At 38.0% G+C, this 26,764-nt stretch overlaps 1 protein-coding gene across 13 annotated transcripts in view; it reads right to left on the reverse strand.

The window, feature by feature from the left end:
* Window positions 1-3,904: 3,904 nt before the first annotated feature.
* Window positions 3,905-26,764, reverse strand: part of LOC121445202 (hephaestin) — an 87,914-nt gene continuing 65,054 nt past the window's right edge. For 12 of the 13 annotated variants that reach the window (XM_041647216.1, XM_041647212.1, XM_041647214.1 and 9 more), the window contains 6 exons: window positions 18,938-19,044; window positions 17,843-18,068; window positions 15,265-15,404; window positions 14,252-14,414; window positions 9,160-9,204; window positions 3,905-6,657 (listed from right to left, as the gene is read on the reverse strand). In XM_041647216.1, coding sequence (XP_041503150.1) covers window positions 6,425-6,657; window positions 9,160-9,204; window positions 14,252-14,414; window positions 15,265-15,404; window positions 17,843-18,068; window positions 18,938-19,044 — 914 coding nt within the window. In that variant the 3' untranslated portion in view covers window positions 3,905-6,424. The remainder of the gene's footprint in view (window positions 6,658-9,159; window positions 9,205-14,251; window positions 14,415-15,264; window positions 15,405-17,842; window positions 18,069-18,937; window positions 19,045-26,764) is intronic. The other variant, XM_041647215.1, reaches the window with a different exon arrangement.

Genomic DNA, 26,764 nt, shown 5'->3' on the forward strand with positions numbered 1-26,764 from the left:
TCCTTTTAATAGCTTTATGATCTATAATAATGATGTAGAAGTGATAGAATTGGTAATATAAAGGATTTACTGATAAATTTAGTTAGGAAACTTATACAGACCTGTTAGAGATAAGGGAAATTGAGCACTTTATAATGGAAATGTTTATTCACCAGGACTGATTAGCCATAAGGCTCCATTCCTATGACAAATATACAGCAATCACTAACAACTAGCCATTAAGCCCTGATTCCCATCCCCAAGGACATACTTCTAATGGGCAACTCATGTGGGGAGGGGGCAGCATAGATAGAGTCACAACTATTGTTAAATTCTGATATGCCATTGGGTTTCTTTTGCCCAAAGACCTCGATTTAAAATCATAACTTAAAATCATACTTAGATGGTCAGTGAGACTTTTTATTTTATCCATGAAGCATTTTAAACTATATTTTAAAGTATTAAACGTGTTTTTTTTCAGCTACTGATTTCTAGTTTGGGTCCACTGCCGTTAAAAAAAAACAAACCATATAATATTAATTTGTCTATGTTTAATGATGTTTATTGTATGCTCCAGGATATCATATAATTTTTTGTACATTAATGTTCAATGCACCTTTTTGTGATAAAAACAACTAAAATGTCCACAATAAATAAAATGAAAAAAATCACATTATTCTCACACAATAGAATACAACTCAGAAATTATTTCAAAAATAAGATGCCAGTGGAAAGTCCAAGGTCCTCCCCCCTCCATCCAGGTCTAGGAAGGTGAACATCCAAACAGCCTAGGCTCCCACAAAGCCAGAACATGAAGTAGGAACAAAACCCAGTGCCATTGTCCTTGGCTTCTCAGCAGCCCTCATTGTCCGCCATATTCTGAGAGTCCAGTTTTATCCCATGCTTTTTCAGTCACAGTCCAGCTGGCCTTGGTGAGGTCCCAATAGATCAGCTCCACTGTCTCAGTGGGTGGGTGCGCCCCTCACGGTCCTGACTTCCTTGCTCATGTTCTCCCTCCTTCTGCTCCTCATTGGGACCTTGGGAACTCATTCCGGTGCTCCAATGTGGGTTTCTGTTTCTATCTCCATCCATACCAAAGGGCAGGGAACCCTGACTACTCTTTGGACTGGAGAGAGAGGGGGAGAGGAGTGGGGAGAGGGGGAGAATAGTGGGAGGAGGGGGAGGGAAATGGGAGGCTGGGAGAAGGCGGAATTTTTTTTTTCAATCAAAAATAAAAAAAAGTAAAGGAGCAAATATTTAAAAATAAATAAATAAGATGCCAGTACATACAAAGAAATTAGATCACATAGTACACACTATATGAATTGTATCTGTGCACAATTCATGCATAGACTCTTCACTAGATACAGAATTGAAATGATAGAGTGAGTCAGTTTCTCAATATGTAGTCCAAGCCAGCTTTCAACTTTCAATAAAGTCTAAGCTGGCCATGAACTTCAGTCTTCACTGATTTGCATTCCAAGCTTTAAAACTCTAGGTGTGTGTACCACCATGCATGGCTCTTTTTCTTCCTTCATTAGAAAAATACTACGACACTTCTAGTTTTCAGAGTTTCTAAAAGGTAGCCACTGTCACTCAGTTTGCTGTTACTCATTGGTTATTTCCATGATTATGTTTTTCTTAGTTAGGGTTTCTATTTCTGTGAAAAGACACCATGACCCTGACAACTCTTATAAAGGAAAACATTTAATTGGGGTGGCTTACAGTTTTCGAGGTTTAGTCCATTATCTTCAGGGTGGGAAGCAGGACAGTGTGCAGGCAGATGTGGTGCTAGAAAAAAAAAAGCTAAGAGTTCTACATCATGATCTTCAGGGAGCAGAAGCAACTGTGTATCACACTGGACGTAGCTTGAGCATAGGAGACCTCAAAGCCCACCTCTACAGTGACACTCTTCCTCTAACAAGGCCACACCTGCTTCAACAAGGCCATAATTCATAATAGTGCCACTCCCTTTGAGCATTCAAAAACCTAAGACTATGGGGACCATATTCATTCAAACTATCACAATCTTTTCTAAAATTTTCTACCTTGCTTGTTTTGAGTGTAAATATGCTGCGACTTGGTTGTTCCGGTAGAGAGTCATATGATGCAAAGCTAACATTACATTTTCAGTCCCGCTGTCCCTATTTAGTGATTTTCTCTTTCTTCTTCTGTTGTTGCCTCTTTAATTATCTCCAGGGTCTAGTTATCTTCAGGGAGATCTAAACGTACAATATGTTGTTCAAAGTAGAGACTTAATTATATTTTTGAAGCTTCCCTTTTCTGTCTGAAAAATCAATTGTAAGTCCGGAGAGAATCTGAGAAAAACATCAGGAAAAGAATACAATAGTCTAGGAAACAAACGGCTTTGAATTTTTTGCCCTCTTTGTTTTGAGAAACAGTTTCATTCAGTGGCCCAGGCTGGTGTGGAACTCACTGCGCAGTCTACGCTGACCTTCAACTTGTGTCCTTTATGTCTCAATGCTGGGATGGTATGCATAACTCACCATGCCAAGTTAACAAATAGTTAAGCTTTTAAGTGAAGTGGGAACCAACAAAGACATAAACAAATAAAAATATTTGGGTTCAGCAGGATGGGTCACTGGGTAAAATTGCTTGTCATACACGCCTGATAATGTGAGTTCAATCACCCGAACCCACAGTCGGGGGAGAAAATCCATTTCTGAAAGTTGTTTTCTGACCTCCACATACAGGCTCTGGTATGCGCTCCACAATAGTAATAAGAAAAACAAAATTGTTAAAAAATAAAATATTTTAAAGATGTATTGGAGAGAAAGCAAATAAGACACATTATTGTATTGATGTTGATGGATGAGAGTATATTTAACTATTTTTTGCATAGTACCTCCTTAAACCCATATTTGTAACAACTTAAGTAAAAAATACATCCTTTTCTAAAATACGAAGGCTCTAAGATTCCATTTTTTGATTGGAGGCAGAATTATTCACAACAAATAAAAATGTATTTTGTTTGGCGACAGAGATGGCTCATTGGTTAAGAACAAGTACTATTCGTGCAGAGGACCAGAGTTCGGTTCCCAAACCTACATTCAATATCTTGACACCATCGGTAATTCCAGCTCCAGGGTGTCTGATGCCTCTGGCCTTGCTCCATTTCCTCATACACATATACATAATTACAAAATAAATTTAAAAATTAGTCGTTTAGGATCTCTGTGAGTTCGAGACCAACCTGGTCTACAAGAGCTAGTTCCAGGACAGGCTCTAAAACCACAGAGAAACCCTGTCTCGAAAAACCAAAAAAAAAAAAATTAGTCATTTAAAATGCATCATGACATACCTATATCTCCCAGTCTCACATATGCTAACTAAGGACTTTCCAGTTATATGAAAATTACCAACATTAATTGACTGGGTTCCCTGGAATAGAGTCAGTTTTCATTAATCTCCACATAAACAACAGATCAAAGGATGGTTGTCGGCTGCTGCTACATCTATCAGTTTGCAAAGGCTTAAATACTAACACTTTGTTGTGGTAAATTGTTGTAAAAGAAATTCAACGTGATAAAAAAAACTGATATTATAAAGGATTTATTAATAGATTTGCTTAGGAAAGATTAAGTCACACATGTAAAACTTAGCCTGAGTAGCCCTACTTACAAAACACCGCAAAGATAAGTAGCATGTTCACCAGGCCTGAGAGAGATGAGTAAAACTTAAGATGCTAGAATGTGAATGTTTATTCACCAGGGCTCACCAGTCATTTGGCCCTGATTCTTATACCAAAGCTATACTTGTAAGGAGCAGCTAGATTTGGAGCAGCATAGAGCGACAGTGATCACTGAGGTCCTGTATGCCATTCAGTCTCCTATGTTCCTATCAGGAAAAACAAATGCTGTTACAGGGAGCCCACCAGAGAAGAAAACTCAGACACTGTTTATATCCAACTGAAAGTCTTTATTCCAGCCAGCTGGGACTACACTCAGATATTCAGGACCCAAGTACAGCACTGCAATTTAGGGTAAGGGGGTTTTTAAAGGACAAACCATATCATGCTACCTGGCTCTGCAGTTGTGCTAGCAAGCAGTTTAACAAAAGCTAATTCGCTGGAAGGGGAGGTTTGCATAAGCGGGCAGTTTAACAGAAGCCAAGATAAATTAGCTGGAGCATCTTGAATTCAGGTTCCTAGAACAGAGTTGGGTAATTTTCCACATCAAGGAGATCAAATTCTAGTCAAACCTAAAACAGCTTTGACGGGAATGATGAAGGAACACGAAGATGAAAGAACCTCTGTACCATCCTGCTCCGCCAAAATTTCTCCATGTAGAAAGGATGGCCCTCTGTAACAACTATTCAAAAAGGAATAACACTGGTACACTTAAAAACAATGATGACAGTATCTTTGCTATGTAATTCTAGCTACCTAAGTGACAAGAATTGCAGTCTCCTGACTGTTTAAATTGTTATAAGTGTGAGCTTCGGCCAGGACAAAAAGAGATTTTAGCATGACAGTGTTTGTGGGACACATAAGCCTAAGGTGTATGTAAGTCAACAAAAACCTTCCATTCATTTCTGACTCTTATTTGAGCATTGTCACAGTCAGCCATGTACACTTTGGTTAAGAGTCTACAAAATATCTTCTAAGTGTGTAGAATCATTTCTCTCTAAGAAGGCATATTATTTCTAAAACAGGACAATAGGTAAATATGGTACCTAGATTTCCAGAAATTTTCCAGAAAGTCACTGAGCATGGACGAGTAAAACACATTATTCTGGTCTTTGTTTTCATCTCTGGCCTCTGACCTGCAGCATCCTATGGCAACTGGAAACCAACTCTGTGGGTTGCTAACTAAGTAAACAAGTTGCTAGGCAACCTCACAGTTTGAAATCAAGTGCAAAAGAACGACAAAGAATAATAAGAAGTTTCCAAGACAAAGGGAGAATAGGACATTTTTAAAGTCAAAGACATGAAAAATTGAGTCTCCCCTCAATTTGCAGCTGAGTCACCCTAAGTAAAATCATTTAATCTCCCCTTTAATGAACCGAGGCAAATCCAATCTAATCAGGAATTAGAATTATTTGCTACGTGTAGGAAGATCACTACACACCTCTGTTTTTACCTTGTTTTCCGTTTTGTTTCCTTTCTGCTTTTTTTTTCAACCCAGGGACTCTCTTTTATTAGGCAATCACTTTGCCACTAGGCTATATTCCCATTCCATTGCTATTATCATTACTCTCCATGATTCCCCTTCTGTTCTCCATTTGCCATGTGGAAACTCTAGTGAGAATGGGCTGTCTTACTCCATTCCGTTTCTCCTGCCTTTGCTTTCTGATCAAAGTTTCAGAGAGGATTGAACATGCTGGTCAGAAAGAGATGATGCTGTAAGATACAGGGAGGAATGATTCTGTTCTATGAAGCTGTCTGCAAACTGCAAACCTGTCTCTCGTATCCCCATAGCCATCCCTACCAACCAAATCGCCATGCATGCACCTATCTCTTTTTGCCCAGTGGACAGGTGTGAGTCTTGTCTCGGTGCCTTCTCTAGCCACTTTTCTTGACATTCCAAAAATGTTTAGCACCCATAGAACTTCTCCTCTAGGATGTTACTACTCTGACATGGAGGCTTACGTTGAGAAAGCACCCAGATCTCTAGGATCCACAAAGGGTGTCTAGATTTATAATTTGTCTCCCCAGATCACTGAAATCCTTTTGTTTAAAACGCAGTTCCACCTCCCAGTTGCCATGGGAATCATCAAAATTACCAAATCCAGTGTTCCAATTTTTTAATAAGTACTTTAATGGATAGGATTCACTACCTCAAACATGCAGAGATCATCCCAAAGTCCCTTCAGTACCACTGTGAAGAAACCTGAAGAACTGTTTTACAGGTGTTTCTGGTTCCAGAGTTTGTAGGTACTCATAACAACCACAGTTCCTTCATCTAAATAGTCCATTGCCAAAGAAAATTAAAGAGTAATTTTGATTCCTACTCCCCACGCTACCTCTCATTTTCCATAATGCTTATGTTCTTGGTCCTTTATTTAGTTGTGGGTTATCTTTGTGGCTCATCATTTGGCTTCAATTAAAAGTATACTTTTCTAGCTAGGTTCTGGAAATAAAAGCCTAATTAGATAACTTCTTGGTATCTATTCTGTGAGCATGATTACATTCTAGGAATTTCCGTACAATACTGAAGGGTGACATATCCTAGCTACTAAAATTTGTTTACAAAGGTACTTATCTAATCCTAACTGCCTCAGGTTGCAAGGAAAATTAAGAAAAAGTAAGAGCATGATTTCCATGTAAATAAATAAAGAAATAGCCAAATAATTTTGATTCCATCCTCTGCCTTTCCACTCCCCTGACCCCTTGACAAAAGAGGTTCCTGCTAGTGCACAGCTTCCTGGGAGCATGGGAAACATTCCAGATGTGTTTTCTGAAGATATCTTCGGGATTCAGCTATTACTGCTTGAGAGACAAAAGCTTGAAGCTATCATCAAGAATAGACCTCCTGTTGCGCCGAAGCTTTCTTTGTCGATGCTGGTACCAGACTACGCCACCAAGAGCCAGAGCAACAAGAAGAAGAATTACACTTATGGCGATCAAAACAGAAGACAGAATCTCAGCATCCTTTATGGGAATCTTCATGCCCAGCAGCTTCACATTGTCTTCGCCAATGTCTCTTAGGATCACTGCTGAAATGGAGGAAGAGGAAAGGGATACCCAGACATGAGATTACCTTTTACAGGCATCTTCTAGACAAACAAGTCCATGAAAATAGGACAGAAGACCTGCCCCCATTCCTCAAACCAGCTGATGAAGATAGATTTTAAATTTATAATCAGATAATTCATATAATTACAATATCACAGCTAGAAGCTCTTCTTGTCAATCAGTGATGAACAATGATTTTTGCCCATGAGGAGCCCTAAGAGTCACTGGAGAATACTTAAAATCTTATGCTATAGAAAAAAGAATTAGACTTGATCTGCATGGACCCAGAGAGTAGAACTAGAAGAAATAAGTGAAACTTCATGAGGACATTGAGTCAATCCAACTTATCAACATTCATTTTAGCCATTAGACTGTGACAGCTTGCCACCATGCTGTCTGGACTCCCACCTGTACAGATCATGTTAATAGCAATTTCAGCTAGATCTTTTCTGATGGTTGTGATAGTTTCTGTCATATAAACATTTCACTGTCCTTAATTGATCTACATGACAAAGCTCAGAATTTCAAGTCACACATTCCAACCCTGTCATTCAGGCTCCAAACTACCTTTCTAGTCTTATCTGATATTTTTCAACCACAGTAACTCATCCTTTATTTCCTGTAAACATGGCGCCTCTATAGGTTCTGACTTTGTTCATGTATCTTCCTTTGCCTGAATAATTTCCAACTTTTCTTTTTCTTTGTAACTCCAAGTTAAAAGTTACATATCTGTAATTCATTTGTACAATTAGGGGTGCACGTCTCTAGAACATAAACTGGCTGTGGTCTTCCTGAACCTATAATTTATTTAGTCTGTGACCTAGGGCTAAATGACTGAATCCCTAGTGAATCTTAGTTTACTCTTTTAGCAAAATGTAGATAATGATGACCATTCCTAAGAAAGGGGATTATTATCAGATTTGAATGAGTTAATAATACGTATGAAATATTTAGCATGGCACCTGGTAAACAGCAAATATATAATAATTATAAGATAGTATTGCTATTTACCCCTTCTGTGCACAGCATCTAATATTACAATTATTGTTTCTGTGTCTCATTCCATTTTTAGGCACTGGAAAGTAGCGATTATGTCTTATTTGTTTTTGTGCCCCTGGTAAATGACACTTGTTTGATGAATGCATAATTGGAAGAATGAATGTTCTCAGAAAACTGAAAGAAGATGCAAAGTAATGAGTTCAAATAGAAACTGAAAAGCATTCTGGTTCTGAGTTTACATTCTGGCATTTAGTCTTCTTGTGACCCTGAACAAACTTTCAATTTAGAAGATTAGTGAATTTTGTTAGACCTACAATTTTGACAGATTTTTTCTCAAGTGAGAGTTTATAAAAAATACACATATAATATTTATGTATATGTATACAAGCATGCACATATTATATACACATATGCACATGCATATGTATATATATGTAAAAATGATAAATGTACACACATATATATAAATGCATGTATGTATATATACACACACTCACACACACACACTATATATATATATATATATATATATATATATATATATATATATATATATATATATATACTATAGGACTTTAGGTTACTTGAGTTGAAGGAAATGTGATCTGCACACTGCCCTTTCAACCTTACCTCACCTTCCTCTAACCTCTCCAGCACACATCCCAATCCATGGTTAACAGTTCATGAGACACTTAAGTAGATGACAGGGGCTTTACTAATGAGAAGCTGGTTTTCAGTAGAGCTGAAAATCTCCAGAGTAAACTGATACTCTTTAGTGTCCCCTTTAGGTGGATTTTTTTAGTCTTTTGTGACAGGATTTCACTATGAGTCTAGGTTTGTCTAGAACCAATGATTCTCCTGCTCCACTTCCCAAGTGTGGGCATATCAGGCATGATAGCACCCATGGGTCTAATAGTCTTTGTACCTCACACAACTTTCTGAATCTTTCCTGGTAAAAGGCACAAATGGAGTAAAGAATGAAAGAATAATTTTGACCTAGGCATCATAGGAAAAGAAGCTTTATTTTCTCAAAGGGAAGAAAACAAATGGTTCCCAAGCTACAATTCCTTGGTATTCTGTAGATGAAAAATAAAAGAATAAAAGTAGTTGTTAATGGGCATCTGGTATTTGTTCTCTTCCCACATTGTCTGTGCAGGAATCCTTGTTTCGGCTACAACTCTTTCAGGTCCAACCTAGCAGGATTTGGAATTTTCTTCTCCCTCATAAAATATTTCGTGAGCTAAGGTTACAGCTTTCTATGTGACTATTTCCCCAATCCAGAGGTTATGGGGGAGACACGAGGTGAATAAACATGTCAAGGGTCACTAAATCCTAGTTCATTGGCTTCTGACATCTTACAGAAATCTTAAGTTGTTATATCATGGTGCCGAAGTTTAGTCATGCTAGAAGTCACACACACACACACACACACACACACACACGAGACACGTAACTTCTCAGTATATATGCATCATCCTACATACCTTTTCCAATCTCTTTGGTAACGGTACTCATAGTACTTAAATGTTCTGTGGGAAAAGACAAGAGGTTAATCCTATTATTCTTTGTACCTACCGAGAGGATTTCTATGGGATATTCACATTACTTGAAACAATTTCTTTTTGGAATTTACTACTTTTTAAAGGTCTCCCTGATTGGATTTGATATCTGTTCTAAGAGTACAAGGGAATCCATGCCTGGTACTTAAAACCTAGTCAAAAACCCATAGCAGGGCAGATCATAGGTCCTGTGTGGTGGTGGTGGGGTTATGGACTACTGTTGTTTAGCAAATGAACATAGTATCAAGCCATCTCCTAAACAGTTCCATTTAGCCTTCTAGACATACGATATTCTCAGCTTTGAAGAAAAAAGACTTTTTCCTGTGAACAATAATGAAAGGAAAAGCCTATTGCTGTGCAGATGCTCAGCCCTGAAAAACACATTTGTACTATCCACGGAAAAGCTTGAGGAACACTGTGAAAGACATGTCATGAAGAATGGAAGCGCCGGAAGACATGGAGAGGGACTGCAAGAGATCATCTCCTGAGCAAGACAAAGTCTCTTGCACACACAAAGTCAAAGCAGGTGCAGCTCCCTGCAGCGGATCTGCACAAGAACGGCACTGTCAACAGTCAGGCACAGATGGAAAAGAAGCGCAGGTCTCTACCCCTCATGGTTGGCCTTTGCTACAGATAAATTCAGGGAGAGTGAGGACCATTGCCTTCAGTTAAGTTCCCACTGAGGATCTCACCAGGCTCCAACAAATAGTTCCAATTCAATGGTCATACAGATGGTTCTGATTAAACTGAATGTCACCAAACCAACCTAAAAGTCGTGAATCTGAGAAAGGGACTGGTTGAGGGAGGATGGCAGGGAACGAGGTAGTTAAAGGGAGAAAGAGTAAGCCAAATACATTAACAGAATGTATGAGACTGTCAAATAAGGAATTTCATCAGTAAAAAAATCAATATTAAAATGTTAATTTAGTTTGGACTGGTCACAGGAAACAAGAGCAAGTGCACAGACCTAGGCAGCCAAAATATAACTTAGCCCTCTGCCTTTACGTCTGTGTTTCTTGTCCCTTTCTCTATTCCCATTGATTATTATGTTACTTCTCTTCCACCATTTCCCAGCCTCCCTGTAGAAAGCCCCTGCTCTTTGTCAAATGTGCTTCTCTACACATTCAATCCTGTCTCAAGATACTACTACTACTATTAATTCTCCCCTTCTTCAGTGAAGCGGAACTATTTTCTGAGGGCGTGCTATTCAAATATTGATTCTCCTGTTTTAGTAAAGACTGATTGTTATGCGGATCACATTAACCAGACAGAAAAAAAAAACATTTCTTGTTATTCTTAACCAGTAGTTCTCTTCCTCCGTGGAAGTCTTTGATTATTAATATAGTCCTTCTTCATTTCTGTCCCAGGAATCAGACATTTTCATTCCAGTCACTTGTATCTACTCCAGTTTGAGCCCTCATGCTAAATCATGATCATACTGGATTGCTCATCTTGACCGGCACCATTGCAGAAATCCCAGTGCTAACAAAAATCTCTTTTTAATGCTTATTGTTTTGCTAGCAAAAATCCTGTTGTTCTCCCATCAATAAACATTTTATTACTAAACCATTTGACTTCCCAGACCCACCAATTTCATTTATATCTTCTCTTCTACTAATGACAAGATTAAAATACACGGTCTATAACTTCAAACACTAACATAGGGAATCACAGTAACTTTCCTTGCCTTGGATTTTACCTAATATGCTGAATACCACCAGAAAAAAATCATAAGAATATAGAGACTTGGATTCTCCCTGTCTAATTTTAACTAAGCCTTCAATGCTAGAAGGCAATACTGACTTTATTTCTCACTCCAAAGAAGCTAGCCTAACACTTCTCCCAATTTCCTCCAATAGCTCCCCCTCAGCAGATGACTATCAGCTGAGCCACAGAGAAATAAAGAGAACATGAGGCAGAAAATCTGCTTGTCAGGACCTTCTTTTAAACTTACATACTGATCCTCTTTTTTTTTCTGTCTTCTCTCTTATCACAATAGAAAGATTATCTTCCTCCACTATTGTATTAATCCTTCATCTTAGATGTGGTTCATGTACCTCATAGCTTCATCAGAAACTTTATCCAAGAAACGGCCTTTTTAGAAATTGGAAATGACCTAGAGGTCCCTCAACAAAAGAATGGGTAAAGAAAATGTGGTACATTTATACAATGGAGTATTACTCATCTTTTTTTTAAAAAATGACATCATGAAATTTGAATGCAATCGAATGGAACTAGAAAAAAATCATCCTGAATAAGGTAACCTAGACCCAGGAAGACAAACACGTTAATATCCATTTATATGTGAATATTAGCTGATAAGTAAGTGATAACTAAGCAACAATGCACAGACCCACAGAGGGTAGGTATAAACAAAGAGATCTCATTAGGAAATGGAAGGAAGAATAGATAATTACAGATAGACAAGGATGGGGGATCTAAAACAGAAGGATCAAGTAGATGGCAGTTGTGGGAGGGGTAACAGCTAAAATTAAGTGACATTCGAGGGGCAATATAAAACTAATATAATAGGAATTTCCTAAAATACATATATTTAGGTGATCTAAACAGCCAAATAACAAGAAGGCAGAGTCCCAGCTGTCCATCTTTTGTCACCAAACAAAGCTTCCTGTAGCAGGATTGAGTACATCTAGTTAAGTTGTGGGTACAAGGGCCCCAATGGGAAAGCCTAAACAACTAAGGGTGTTGTCAAGACTATTGATTGTTCTCCACAAACATAGCAAGACCCCATTTCTGAAGACAACACGTACACAGCTCATTGCACATGGAGAAGTTAAGCTGGTGCCTACATAAAAGCCTCTACCTCTATGTTTTAGCATCTTTGGCACAGAAATGTACTCTGCATTCTCTCAAAAGAGAAACATAAACACCAAATCCACCACAAACCTTCTGATCTACAATGGTATCCTGTCTGCAAGATGTGCTAGGGCAATGGTGGCCAAAACTTGTGGGAGTAACCAACCAACACGTGATTTGACTTAAGACCCCCTCCATGAGATGGAACCCATGCCCAGTACTCCCTGGGTGACCAAGAACCAAAGACTAGGTAGCCTAGTGACCTAGGGGAAAACTAAATAATACTGGTCTAAAAGAGGAAAATAAAACAACAAAAAGCATAGTGATTAAATTACTCCTTATGATATTCTGCTATATTTATAGATCAGTGCCTTTTTCAACCACCACCAGAGAGGTTTACTCCTATAGCATTTGGGAACAAATATAGAGAAGCATAGCCAGAGAATGAAAGACCTTGGAAGACTAAGCCCTAAATGGGAAATCTCCATCAAATCCCTCCCTGCACGGAGCTCAGGGAACACCAAGTAAGAGGCAGCAGAAAGAGTATAAGAGCCAAAAGGCATGGAGGACACCAACAGAACAAGACCTTCTAAATAACATGAGCAAAGCTTATATGAATCTATAGCACCTTGATGGTGTGTGTCTTCTGGGCTGTGAAGGGACAGAAAAATGACAACTGGGTTCTGGGGGATTATACCAGAGTAATAAGTAAAAGCAACAGAAGCAATATTCTACTATTAAGATTTGGCAAAGAAAAACTTTTTTAATGATATGAGAAATCATACCTACTATCATTTTGTCTTTTTCCATTAAGAGCAGAGTTGTTTTCTGTACTCCAGTTGACTTAAGTTTGTTTGAATAGTGAAAGGCATCTTCACTCTCTGTCTTTTGATAGAGTCAGTGACTGTTCATCTCAGAATACCTACTATCATACCATTATTTTCCAGATCAGGATGATATATGAAAAAACTTTAAAAACATGCATACTAGCAACATCACATGGACTGAGCTGGTTATAATTAGGAAAATAAATGTGTATATATATATATATGTACACATATATATATGCATGCCATATATATGTACATATAATGTACATATATATGCATGCAATAATAATTAATAGAAAAGGAGTTATGACTTTGACAAAGAGGAATATATATATAAGTGTTTGGAGGGAGAAAAGGGAAATACTATAATTATATTATAGGCTTAAAAATAAAAGCAAAGTAAAAATACGCATTGATCTAAGAAGGCTTCTTGGAATGAAAATAGTGCTGGTCCCTGAACACAGTTCATGTAGAAGAAGAGTGAGACATTTACCATTTAACTTAGAGATAATTTTGAAGTGAGACATTTACCATTTAACTTAGACAGACAATTCTGAAGAACTGCCATTTATAGCCTTCACAAAACCATGACTAGAGTATCCCCTAGAATTATTTTCTTCTCTTTAGAAAAGGATTCACTACAATCCGGGGTTTGGATCTGTGAGCATGTCTGTGTGTGTGTGTGGGGGGGGGTGGAATGTGTCTGTTGTATATATGCTCACATGTGTTTGTGCAGGTATGTGTGCTCATGCCAATGCATTCAAAGGCTAGAGGCACTGGATATCTTTCTTCCTACTTTCCACCTCTGTTTCATTGACAAGAATCTCCCACTGAACCCAGAACTTGCTGTTTGGCTTAGCTGAGTAGCCAGTGAGATCCCAAGATTTTCCAGTCTTCATCCTGCCACACCAGGGTTCCAGGTATTTTGGTCATAGCCAGCTTCTTTTAAATAACTGCAAACAGATTCTCATGCTTGCTTGCAAACATTGTTGCCCACTCAGCTCTCTTCCAAGCCCCACAGATTTGTCTGTATCGACACTGACCACATCAAGAAAGCATTCACTAGTAATTTCCTTGAAATAGTACCTCTATTAGACTTTAAATGAATTTGTAAATAAATAAATAATTTTTTTACCAAAGAGTGGTAAAGCTACATTAGCAAAGCACCCTCCCTTGCAAATGTAATAAACTCACATGGGAGGAAGAGAAATGCACCTTGGGAAAATACCTAATCAGGGTCCTTGCTCTATGATAAAACCTGGTTCTTCTGAGTCAGTAGGGGAAGTTCAAGTGGTTCCTTACTATTACCTGTTCTCTACCGACTAGACAAAAGATTAGAAAATAACACACTTGGGGGATTTTGGTCTTACCTCCATGAGACAAGACGGTAAAGATGGTCTCCATGCCAGCATGAACATGGTCAGTCACGTGGCAATGCATCAACCATGTCCCAGGGTTGCTGGCTACCATCTCCACAACCTCAAATGTCCCTGGGAAAAGATCTACAACATCTGCCCGGTAACTGTGTCCATTCTGTAATAAAGATGATGGCGAGAAGTGAAAATGAGGAACCAATTTACAGCTTATAGCAACTAAAAGTCTATGATGTCCTTTTTAGGTTCTTAAGACTCCAAAATGTCTGCGACAATGAGAAACATCAAAGGTCCATTTATTTATCTCTCCTAGAACTCAGTCATGCAAACTAAAACAACACAGTACTGTTCTCCTACTTTTTCATAAAGTGCCACAGATGAAAGATGCTACCAGTCTTTTAGAGGGTTCAAATCTGGTTTCTCTGAAACTTTTAATAAGCTAAAATCTGGAGAGTCTGGATAAAGTTCTGATATCTTAGAAGGATCCACATGTTTTCTTTTGAGTGAATCCAGCTTCGTTACTCCTTGCCAAGACCCCAATCAAAATAGTTCTAAATCTCTAATCTACAACAATGTCTCCAATTCTGTGTTCTTTTCCTAAGATTAAAACTTTTTCACAACCATGTATTGTTCTATATAGATCCTGAACTTAAAGTCTTGTTATGATGGATTCAAGACTTTCAGGGATTTTTAAGAATATTTGAAATTCCTTCTTCTTAAGATCATTGCTCATCGAATCTAAACTCTTTGGCTCAGATACAGTAACACTGGTTCCTTCCATCTACTAACCTTTTAAGTGAGACATTCTCTTTCTTATCAGAAGGAAAAGCTAAATCCTACAAGGGACTACCTTGGGGTATACAATTTATTAGAATCCCCTGCTAGATGCTCCATTCCATAAACCTTCATATTCCTTAACTATTACCTTATACCTTGTCATTGCCTTCTGCGAAGACTCTTAAGGCATCGTTTGAATCACCCCTGTGAGGTTCAACCATATTTCAGCTCACCTGATAAAGGAAACTCTCTGCATGGAAGTGTACCGTGTGAATGTCAGTATCTTGACCCATGGCTAGCATGTACCAGGCTACTTGTTCTCCTTGGTATACGGTAAGACCCTTGAGATTAGCATAGAGTTTCCCATTGATGGCTGCAAAAGAAGAAAATGTCTCATATCTTTTCTTTTATTTACAGTTTGCCACTGTCTTCTGTGTATTTCCTGTCATTTCTGATGATAGCGATAGGCTACTAACTTGCTACATTACTAGATAGAATATATCTTGCACAACAATGATATCAGAGCTATCTCTAAGCAATTATTCTAATCATGTTATTTTGCAGTTAAAAAACTTAAGGGCTCCTCCTTTTCCCAAACAACAACAACTCCACGGCAATAAGTTCATTTAAAATATAGCTCCATATCAGCTTCCCAGGTCCACCTCCAACTACCCACACTATCGACTCCAGTTAGTGGATTTGTTCTCTTTCTCTGCCATCCATTCGGTCTACACATGTCTGAATCCTTAGGCTTCTGAGCTTCCTTCTCATAAAAATTGCTTCCTTATTATTTCTCTTTAAAATTTCACCCCCTTAAGAAAACTTTTCTGATTTCCTAAGCTCCTCTATGTAACCTCAATTTCTTATATCACCTTCCCCCTTTGAACTCCTCCAATACTCCTCAGCATGATTCATTAGAACTCTCCAAAATCTGTCTTCTAGGTTTATTTATCTTTTAAGGTGTGAAAGCTTATGTTGCCAACTTGTCTTGGGTTACTAATAGCAGGAAATAAATTTATATACTCCAGTGCTATAGCTTCCTGGCACACTTGCAAAACCACAAACAGATAACTTGGACTACAATATACATTGTTTTATTTAACACGTTGTCTTCCAAAATCACATCCTATGCTACACTGAACGATTCATGGCTATAGTAACTCATATTGGTAGGATTTTACCCAAAACAATTTCCTCCCACATCTCATTTTCTCACAGATGAGAGGCAATTTCGACTCTACTCTTCAAGAGGGAAAATAATGGAAGAGAACAGCTACAGTATTTCTCTATGTCTACCAACACTAAATTGTGGATTTGGCTAAAAACAAGAACCAAATTGCTCAGCTCACCCACTTCTAGAGGTTTTATCTCTTTGATCATAGAAAAAGGTGCAAATTGGCTCACTAATTGGTTCTGGTAAGCTCCTGCTTCTCTTAATGCAGAGAAATTATGTTGTCCATTGATGTCAATGACAATTTAGAAAACCTATCCTTTGCAAGGAAAGCTATCAGCAATCATATTTATATGATGAAATTCAGTTTTCCAATTAGCATTTTCGGTAATAAGGCTCATATTTTATCTTAACCATTTATTTTTTTTCAGCTGGTTCAGAAATGTAGAAGAGAAGTTAGAATATTATTTACTTGTCCCTTGGACTACAACATTATTTTTCTCTGTATTTATAGCTCAGAACATGTTTAAAAATACCTGCTATTTAGCTAGCTAGGTAGAGTGACAGCTGAAGTTTGGAAAAATGGACACCTGCGTAGATAAAAGTGGGCATTAGCCAAATCCTGAATTGGGAGGACCTATCTTTGCCCTCATTTCCTCTTAGTTCTAGTCCATTTTATTTCCGTGATTTGACAGAAACGAAAAAAGTTCACTTTGTAAAGTTGTGAATCATCCATTCTAGTGTGAATCACTCATCTTTCCATCAAGAGGAAATAGATAAAATCTGTAGGACAATGGGATACTACTTTTGAGTTCCATTAGAGTCATTATCAAAGCTGCACCTCACTCTCAGATCAAAGAAACCTTGGGCGAGAAGTGCTGGGGGAGATCACTTCAGACATTCCTCTGCACTTAAGCCCTCCCTCTCATTCGCGACTTTCTCTTTTGTGTGTGTGTGAAAAGCTACCAGATATCTAGAGCAAAGGAAGGCTTTGATGATACAATTCTCCCACCCCAAATCCATTCAAGAATCAAAAAGTTCTTGATGGTATGTAACAGCTCCATGTGCTATTCTCGTGGCTAGCTTCTCCAACTACTCAATGCAAATTTAAATTTTATATTAAATTTAAATATTAAAGCATAGTAGTAAAACTGACAAGTTGTCCTTCATTTGTCTATATTGACAAAACCAATCCAAAATATAAAGTGATGATTAGATATCAAGCTTTTGAGAGAAAAACAAACTCAGAATTTTGAAACAGAGGGCCACTTACGAAGACTATCTGTCTAGATAGACTAATTAAGTATATAGGGGACTATAAATGTCCATCTTCATTTATCTAGTATGTTAAAATTTGCTTGCATTATAATGATAACTTTACAGAGTTAGCTTCCTTCTTTCGGGGCACCTCATCTAACCTAGACCATGGTTTTTTTTTTTTTGTTTGTTTTTTTGTTTTTTTTACAAATATATGTATAGAAAAATAAGAAATGTTTTTTTCAAAGTCATTTCCATTCCACTGTCCAACTTTCTCATCCTTTCCAGAATTATGCAGCCACAGATAGAGATGAGCCTAGCAAATCATCTCCTGAAAACAATGCAGACTACTTTGAAATAAGAGTAGCTTCGTTTCTACAGACCATGCATTTTATTGCTTTCCACAAAAGTCTCATCCTGTAGGTCAACACGCTTTGTCTCTTGTGACCCATAAATTGCGATATTCTCCTCCAGATACCAAGATTGGTTCTCATCAAAGATCAAAAACAACAAGGCAAATTCCCGGTCCATATCATTCCGGCCTCCATGGGGTCCCAAGACGCCCTTTTGGCAGATGACTAAGGGTCCCACCAGGCCACTATACATGTCCTGATAAAGGGAGAAAAGGCATGAGGTTATTCCTGGATGGCAGTACTTTGTCGAGAGTGGAGTCACAAATAAGCTTACTCTAAGCCCGTTATCACTTTATCATAAACGCTTTGTATTCATTTCAGACAGAGTTGAGATGCCATGTGTAACTTGTGCTTTAGGTAGATTGAATTATTCATTAATTTTTAAATGTACCAACCTAACACCTTTTTAGGCAATTTCTTATGCCTGCAATACCCTTCTTCCAACACCCCCTGATCTATGGCACACTCTCATTTAGATTTCAAAGTCCAGATTACAGGTGGCTTCCTTTTTTACACCTTCTCTGCTTCCCTTTTTCGCAACTGGACTTTGCAAGTAGGGACGATACCTTACATTTGCATCATCCAAAACTCCAAGAAAAATACCCATAGTATAGTAGACATAACATATTGCTGAAGACTTGCAGGATTATCTGTCTAGATAAACTAAATTCATTCCCCAGGCAGAGGCAGCACGACTTTATTATAGTTATTCCAAGGCCATTTGAGCTAAATTTGCAACAGGCCCCTAATTTCCTGACAACTATCCGCATTTTAAAAAAATATGAGAACATACTGCTTATAGGATCCACAAATCTGAGACAAAAAAGAAAATCCTCATGACAAGTATCTGGTGTCACAGACTACCTTCATCCCTCTTCCTATGAAAATAAGGCATGCATTTGAGTAAATTTCCTCAAACCCAGCTGTTTTTTGTTTGTTGGCTGGTTGATTGGTTGGCTGGTTGTTTTTTGTTTGTTTCTTTTAACCACATCTTTTGTTGTCATTTTGCCAGGTAGTTTGCCCATTTCTGGGATCCTTCTTCCAATATTCAATTTTTTTCTTTACCTTGATGGGCTCCACTGCAGAATAATAAATCCAGGAAACGCAAGCAGAGTCACCAGGTCCAGGACCAGATCTTTCTGGGATGTTCCACTGGTAAGTAAGTACTTCACCTAAGAAGGGTAGTAAGAAACGTCTCATTGGTGCCAGTATGAGAGTTTCCTCAATTTCTAAAGGCTACAGTGGGTGAGCCTCAGCACCCTCAAGAGCCTCATCCATCATTCTCATGCCAAGCTCCGTTTTATTTTGTTAGATTTTTTTTCTCTCTGCTTGGGAAAAAAAAAAAAACTTGTAGCCCTCCATGCACAGACATTCAGGCTTAATTCTATGATGATGCAGTCCTGCTGCTGTGGTCAGAGGCTATGATGTTGTATCATTTGGCTTCTTTGTTCATCTTGATTCTCTGCTTGCTGCCTCCTGAATGAAACTGTTTCCATAAGCTCTGCACTCATCTCACCCCTTTCCTCAAGACTCTATGGAAGATTTCAGTTACATATTATGATTTTCGCCTAGGAAAATCTTAACAACTTCAAGTCAGACCTACCTTGTTACTAAACTCTCACCTCAAAATTGCAATTGAAATTGAATAGTAGATATCATTTTCATACTGTCCTAATAGCAGATAAAAATGGAAATTTTCCGTTGGGGGTTACAGTTCAGTGGCAGAGCATCTTACTAGGCAGGAAGCCCTAGCTTCAATCTTCAGGACCAAAGACAACCTAAAATTGCTATAAATTTAATTCTCTCCTTGAAAAAAGTAAAACTTTTCTCCGAAGTGTACCTTTGATGTTGTGAAGTAGCATAGCTATTCTACTAGTTGCCAAGACTCAAAACTTTAGTTTTCCTTGCCACTTTAAGACTCAACATCCAATGAAGTACCAAGTCTTATGATTCTATCTCTGCAATATACTTTAGATTTTTAAGATATAGTTTATTTTAAATTCATATGTACAGGGACTATGCCCACATAGTGCTGATGGTCATTTAGACAGGAAAGCATCATGCCATCCTTTGGAGCCATAGATGGTAGTAAGTGCATTTTGGGAACTGAATTCACATTGCTCTGGAAGAGGAACACTTGCTTTTAACCATTGACTCATATCTTTACTCCAGATGCTTTCAAGATGCACAAATACCTACCATCAGAGATTACATAGACAGTAACAACTGCTAAAAATGAGCAGACTATACAGGAAGCTCCAAGAAAGCAAATTTGATGAGCTATCACCTATGATAAGATGAGGTTTTCAATGTTTTTTTTTAATTATCCATGTTTCTGTAAGTTACCCCTGAGTCATTACTGCTGCTTTAAGTACCCCAATAACTCACTAGTTTGTGAAGGTAGATTTGGGTACAGTGGTTTGATTGACCAGTTGTCATTGCTCTGTCTGTGATAAATAAACCTCTGTTCATATCTCTCCAGGAAAAGTGACCTCACTTCCAAGAAGTACCTCGGCCTCTAGCCTTGTCTTTTCCAACCAACTTCCTATTACTCTCATATAGACCTTCTATAACAATTTTATAGAGATATGATTCACACACCATACAATTAATTCATCTCTAACTACCCGAGTTTGATCATTGTGTGTGTATAGTATTATTGCATATAACCCATAGATATATTTAATTAAAATAGACAACAAATTACTGCACCCTTCCCATTTGCTCGAAGAGCAATCAGGGTTCCCTGACCTGTGGGAAGCCCAAGGACTGCCCACCTCTATCCAGGTCTCGTAAGGTGAGCATTCAAACTGCCTAGGCCCCCACAAAGCCAGTACGTGCAGTAGGATCAAAAACCCACTGCAATTGTTCTTGAATTCTCAGTATTCCTCATTGTCCGCTATGTTCAGCTAGTCCGGATTTATCCCATGCTTTTTCAGACCTAGGCCAGCTGGCCTTGGTGTGATCCCAATAGAACATCCCCATTGTCTTAGTGTGTGGTTGTGGGGACGAGGCAGAAATCCTTAATAAATAAATAAATAAATAAATAAAAATTACTGCACCCTAAAATAATACACTTTCACATAGTTTTGTAACTGCTACCATGATCTATTGTAGAACAATTCATTACAGCCCAGAAATCACTATACCCTTGTCACCCTCTAAACTACTCACCACTCCAGTGCAAACACAAACTTGTTTTCTCGTTCTGAACATTTCACATAAATTCAATCATATGATTTATTGTCTTTCTATTACTAGACTATTTCATTTTGATAATATTTTCATGGTCTACACATGCTGCCAAATACACTGTTGCTTTTTATTGCCAAAGTATATGACATTTTGTGGATATATTGCACTATGCATCCCCTCATCAGTTGATAGATATTTGGGTATTTCTACTTTGAGTGCAATATGAATGACACTGACATTAAGGACTACGGTTGTAGCTCAGGGGCAAAACACTTTCCTAGCATGCTCGAGACCCTTGATTTCGTTCACAAAATCAGAAAATTGTCCCTATTAACTTTCATACAGTTTTTTTGTATGAAGCTATGTTTTCATTTCCCTTGGGTATATAACTTGGGATGGAATTATTAAATTATACAGTAATGCCAATCCTTAACAATTGGAAAAATTGGCAAACTGATTTGCAAAGCCGTGGAATCATCAAACATCACTATGTAGATTCTCCTTTCTCAATATTCTCAAAAATTAGTTATCTTTATTCTTAATTTTGCTTTAGTGAAGGAGATAGGCTATCCTAATGAAATTCTGATATGTTGTTCTCTCATGGCTAATGATGTTGAGAATCTTCTCTGGCCTGTAGTGGCATTTTCAAGTACTTTTTGGGAGAAATGTTTATTTAATTCATCTGCTCACTTTTTTCAATGAAATAGTAAAGAACTCTTACAATGTAACAAAACAAAAACAATCTGCCCAATTAAAATGAGCAAACCTTTGAACAGACACTTCACTAAAGATGATATAAAAATATAAATAAGAACATAAAAGATTGTCAGCAGCAGCAGCTATCAGAAAAACAAAAACCAAAGTCAAATATTGTAATGATCCTTTTTGTAGCTTAGTGGTAGAATTTTCCCGAACATGCACAAGGACCTGAGTTTGACTCCAACGTCACTAAGTAAGCACAATATAATATCACTGGTCACATATAATTTAATAACTTTAAGTAATAGTCATGTTCACTAAAGCTGAAAAATACTAAGCCATATATCATCCTGGAATCCATCTCCTCTGGTATCAGACCAGTAGATACTAAACAGCACTGATGAAAGCTGCTTGGCCCTAAGTATTGCAGTTTTTAAAAATATATTCACAGTCTCAGTGGTGCCCCAAGTGCTATTGAATTTTGTAGCTCCATATCTTGTAATTCATGGTGACTCCAAATTTTTACCACATTCTTCTAGGCTCACCTGTTTTGTACCTCACTCCCCGTTACTCATTTTCACTCAGACTTTCCATAATAATGACATTGCCAAATGCTTGTCTAGCACATTGAAATTCTGAATTCTCAAAAAGAAACCTTTGTACATAGGAAGTGAAGGTCCCAGACAGATGTTAATAACTTTCCAAATGCCACACATAGGACTGAAATGTGACCTTATACACCCTAACTCTAGAATTATGCTCTTACCATTTAGATTAGTAACTTTTCTTAACCCTGTGACAAAATATCTAATACAAACAACTTAAAGAAAGAAATATTTGTCTTGAGTCATGATTTCAGCACCTCCTGATCAACAGGGAATAGTAGAGCAAGCAGCTCCCAATCTAGGGGTCAGGAAGTAGAGTAGAACACTAGTACATAGGATGCTGCTGTCTACATACAGAATAGGTGTTCCTGCCTAATTTTTCTGGAAATGCTATCACAAACATGCCCAGAAGGAAATTTCACAAATCACAACCAACACATCGGTTTAATTAAAGTGAGAATCAAAATTAACCTTCACATACCACTCTGAAGGCTTTTATCTCTTCTATTGCCATTACCAGTTCTAGTACCATACCGATATATATATATATATATATATATATATATATATATATATATATATATATATATATATATATTCACCAGTCACTCCAGTCTCAGATGAGGAAGTTCTCTTTTTCTGATTTAAGATTGCAACTTTCAAGAGAGTTCCCAATACCACTTCTTGTATATTGCCAGATTTAAGTTCATCGCCCTACCTGTATCTTTAACTTCTCCTCTACTCATCCCTCTTTCCAAATACACCATGCTCAGTTCTCTCCTTGCTTCTGTGATTTCCCCCCCACACTGCATCTTCTCCAATCTATGAATCTGGCTTCCTTTACAATTAAGTATTTTACAGTGCTGCCAACATTTACATCTAAATTTCCTCATTTCCTTTTCATTACTTAATCCTCTATCTGTTGTTGATCCAAACGTGTCCCTTCCAAAATATTATATATTGAAGTCTTAACCCCCATTAGCTCAGAATCTGACCTCATTTAGAAACATGGCCAAATTAGAAACAAGAGGAAATCGGTTTTAAATGAGGTTAGTAGGGCAGGCATCGAATATTACCCAGTATCCAGTAGTTGAGAAACTGCTTCAATCAGATATAGGCAAGTCTATAGGGCACGTTCTTAATGATGATTGAAGGAGGCCCCAGATCTCTGTGGGTTGTACCACCCCTGGGCGAGTGGTCCTGGGTTCTATAAGAAAGCAAGCTGAGCAAGCCGTGACAAGCAAGTCAGTGAGCAACACCCCTCCACAGTCTCTACTTCAGTTTCTGCCTCCAGGTTCGTACCTTGAGTTTCTGCCCTGACTTCTTTTGCTGATATGATATGATGTGGAACTGTAAGCTGAAATAAACCCTTTACTCCTCAAGTTTATCTGGTCATTGCCTTTATTAAAGCCATAGAAACCTAAAACAGAAACTGGTATCAGGTTCATGAGGCATTGCCGTGACAGAACTGATTATACTGCTTCGGAGAGGATTGTGGAAGGACATTGGAACTTTAATATAGGAAAGCCATTGAGAGCTCAAAGCTTAATGGGCATTTTGGAGTTTGAATGAGAAAAATGCTGAAAGAGATGCAGATGATAGAAGACTGACTTGTGAAATGTCAGAAGGAAACAAAGACTCTGACCAGGGCAATTTGTGTGATGTTTTGTGTTAAGAACCCTTGGTTCCGGTCAGCTAGACCTGAAGACTCATAAATGATTAACAAGATACTAGCACTGCTGAAGTAAAACCTTCGCTTTACTGAGACAAGTGACGCTGGTTCCCTGGGGCTGAGAAATAAGCTGTGCTTAAGAAGAGACCAGCATCATTTAGGAGAAATCTTCTGGGAGTATTTCCTCAGGATCCAAACATAGCATCTGTGGTCCTGGGTGGTCAAGGCTGTATCTCCTGCTGGCAGCTAAAATGGGTAATGTGTAAGAGTCAGGTGGTACTGGCTTTGAAGACCTGAAGAGGTAACGGGAAGCAGCGAGGGCTGGCACTGTGTAACAGGGATGGGGGTCCCTGAAGAGAAAGCAGGAGAGGCCACTGGTAAAGACTCATCCTCAGTTTCAGTGGAGACTCCAAACTTTTGGAGGTACAAGTACTATGGGATTATCACCAAGGACAATAGCAACTCTGGAGTGGAGCTAGCCCAAGGTTATCTATCAGACAAGCTGATTATGCTGCAAAAAGCAGATATGGATAAGGGGAACTGCACAGGCTTTGAAACCCAAAAGATTGTGATCCTGTCACAGACATCAAGCACCGAACTATTTACAGTGTTGTATTTTGGGTTAATTTTGGTTTTATTGTGACTATGTCCTTGTTCTTCCCCGTCGGAGTAAGAAAATATGTACCTTATATTTTATTTTGTAGGAGTAATTTTATATTTTATAGTTGAGCAACTTTAGACTTTTACCCCTAGGTAGGCAGGTAGTCCGGGATGGTATAACAAATCAAGCTGAACAAGCGATGATGAGCAAACCAGTAAGCAGTGTTACTCCATGGTTTTTGCATAAGCTCCTGCCTCCATATTCCTGCCCTGATTTTCCTCAGTGAGGGATTGTGACTTGAGAGATCTAAGATGAAATACACCTCTTTATTTCCAGGTTGCTCTTGGTCATGGTGTTTAAAGCAGCAATAGAAATCACAGAATGATGTGGGATTTCCTTCTGTATGCTTAAATACCATTAATGAATAAAGAAACTGCTTTGAACCTATAACAGGGCAGAGCTTAGGTAGACAGGAAAGACAGCACTTAATGCTGGGAGAAAGAAGGGCAAAGTATAGAGACTCCATGTAGCCCCACCTGATACCAGACGCTGGAACTTTAGCTGTTAAGCCACAGTCATGTGGCAATACACAGATTAATGGAGATGGGTTAAATTAATATGTAAGAGTTAGCCAATAAAAAGCTAGAGCTAATAGTCTAAGCAGTGATTTAAATAATACAGTTTCTGTGTGATTATTTTGGGGCTAAGTGGCCAAAAACCAATAAATGAGCTGCCCCCTCCTCCAAAACAACAACAAAAAAAAAACAAGGAAAAGATGCCTACCTACAATCCAAAAAAGACTGAGGTCTGAAAAAAATCCCTTCCCTCATAGCCATTAAAAAAAAGAAGCAATCTTTCCAGTACTTTAGTGTAGACCTCTAGTCTCTAGCAACTTGAGACAATAAATTGTCTGTTGTTCATATAATTCAGTTTGTGATATTTCCTTGGGCCACCCCTAAAAAATTAGTTCAACTTTTGTACTACAAATATTTATAAATAATTTGAATTCAGGTATGTCCAACTCATGGCCCACAGACTGGAAAGGTTAGCAAGAAGTAGAATCCTCCCCAAATATCTTTTGCCCAGAAAAAACTTAGGGTAGCTCAAAAGGAACGGTTTATCAGTGCTCAGGAACAGGATGTTTGATGTGGCAGTCTGCAATTGAGAATGGGTCCCATAGGCTCATATATTGAATACTTAGTCTCCTCTTGGTGGAACTACTTTTTAGGAAGATTAGGCGGTGTGGCCTTGTTGGAGGAGGTGAGTCACTAGGAACTGACTTTGACGTTTTAAAAGTCTACACTGTTCCCAGTTAGTGCTCTCTCTCTCTCTCTCTCTTCCTCTCTCTCTCTCTCTCTATATCTATCTATCTATCTATCTATCTATCTATCTATATATATATATATATATATATATATATATATATATATGAGATAGCTGCCTCCTACTTGCAGATAAAGATACAAGCTCTTAACTACTGGTACCTCAGAACTGTGCCCGCCTCCCAGTACTGGAAAAGCAGAAGTAAGTAGCTCTCTGAGAGTTTGAAGACAACTTGGTTTATATGCTGAGTTCCAGGCCAGCCATGGCTACATAGTGAGACTCTGTCTCTCTCATAGAAAATCAGAAAGAATACCTTGGAATACATCAAACTAAAGAAATAAAAAACCCTCTACATTAAAAACTTCGTAACACTAAAGGAAGAATTAAAGCAAGACGCTAGAAGATGAAAATGTCTCCCACAATTACGGACTGAAAAAATAATATTGTGAAAAGGATTACAGTACTCAAGGCAACCTACAGATACAATGCTGTTCTTCACAAAACTAAAAAATATTCTTAAAATTCATGTGGAAGCACACACACAAAATACCAACAATAAATGCCATGTATAGCCAAAGCAATTTTGAGCAAAACGAATAATCCTTGGTTCTATGTCAAACTGCACAGGCTGAGTTAGAAAATAGAATAGATCTGACACAAAGCAGAAACACAAATCAGCAGAATAGAGAGCCCAGATACAAGCCCATGTCATAATAGTTATCAGATACCAGACAATAATTTCAAAAACATACATTTTAGAAAAGTCTCTTCAAAAATATTGTAAGTTAAAACTGGAT

This window comes from Microtus oregoni, unplaced genomic scaffold (genome assembly GCF_018167655.1).
Source record: "Microtus oregoni isolate MIOR12 unplaced genomic scaffold, Mior012 000165F_ref0000029, whole genome shotgun sequence".
Lineage (NCBI taxonomy): Eukaryota > Metazoa > Chordata > Mammalia > Rodentia > Cricetidae > Microtus > Microtus oregoni.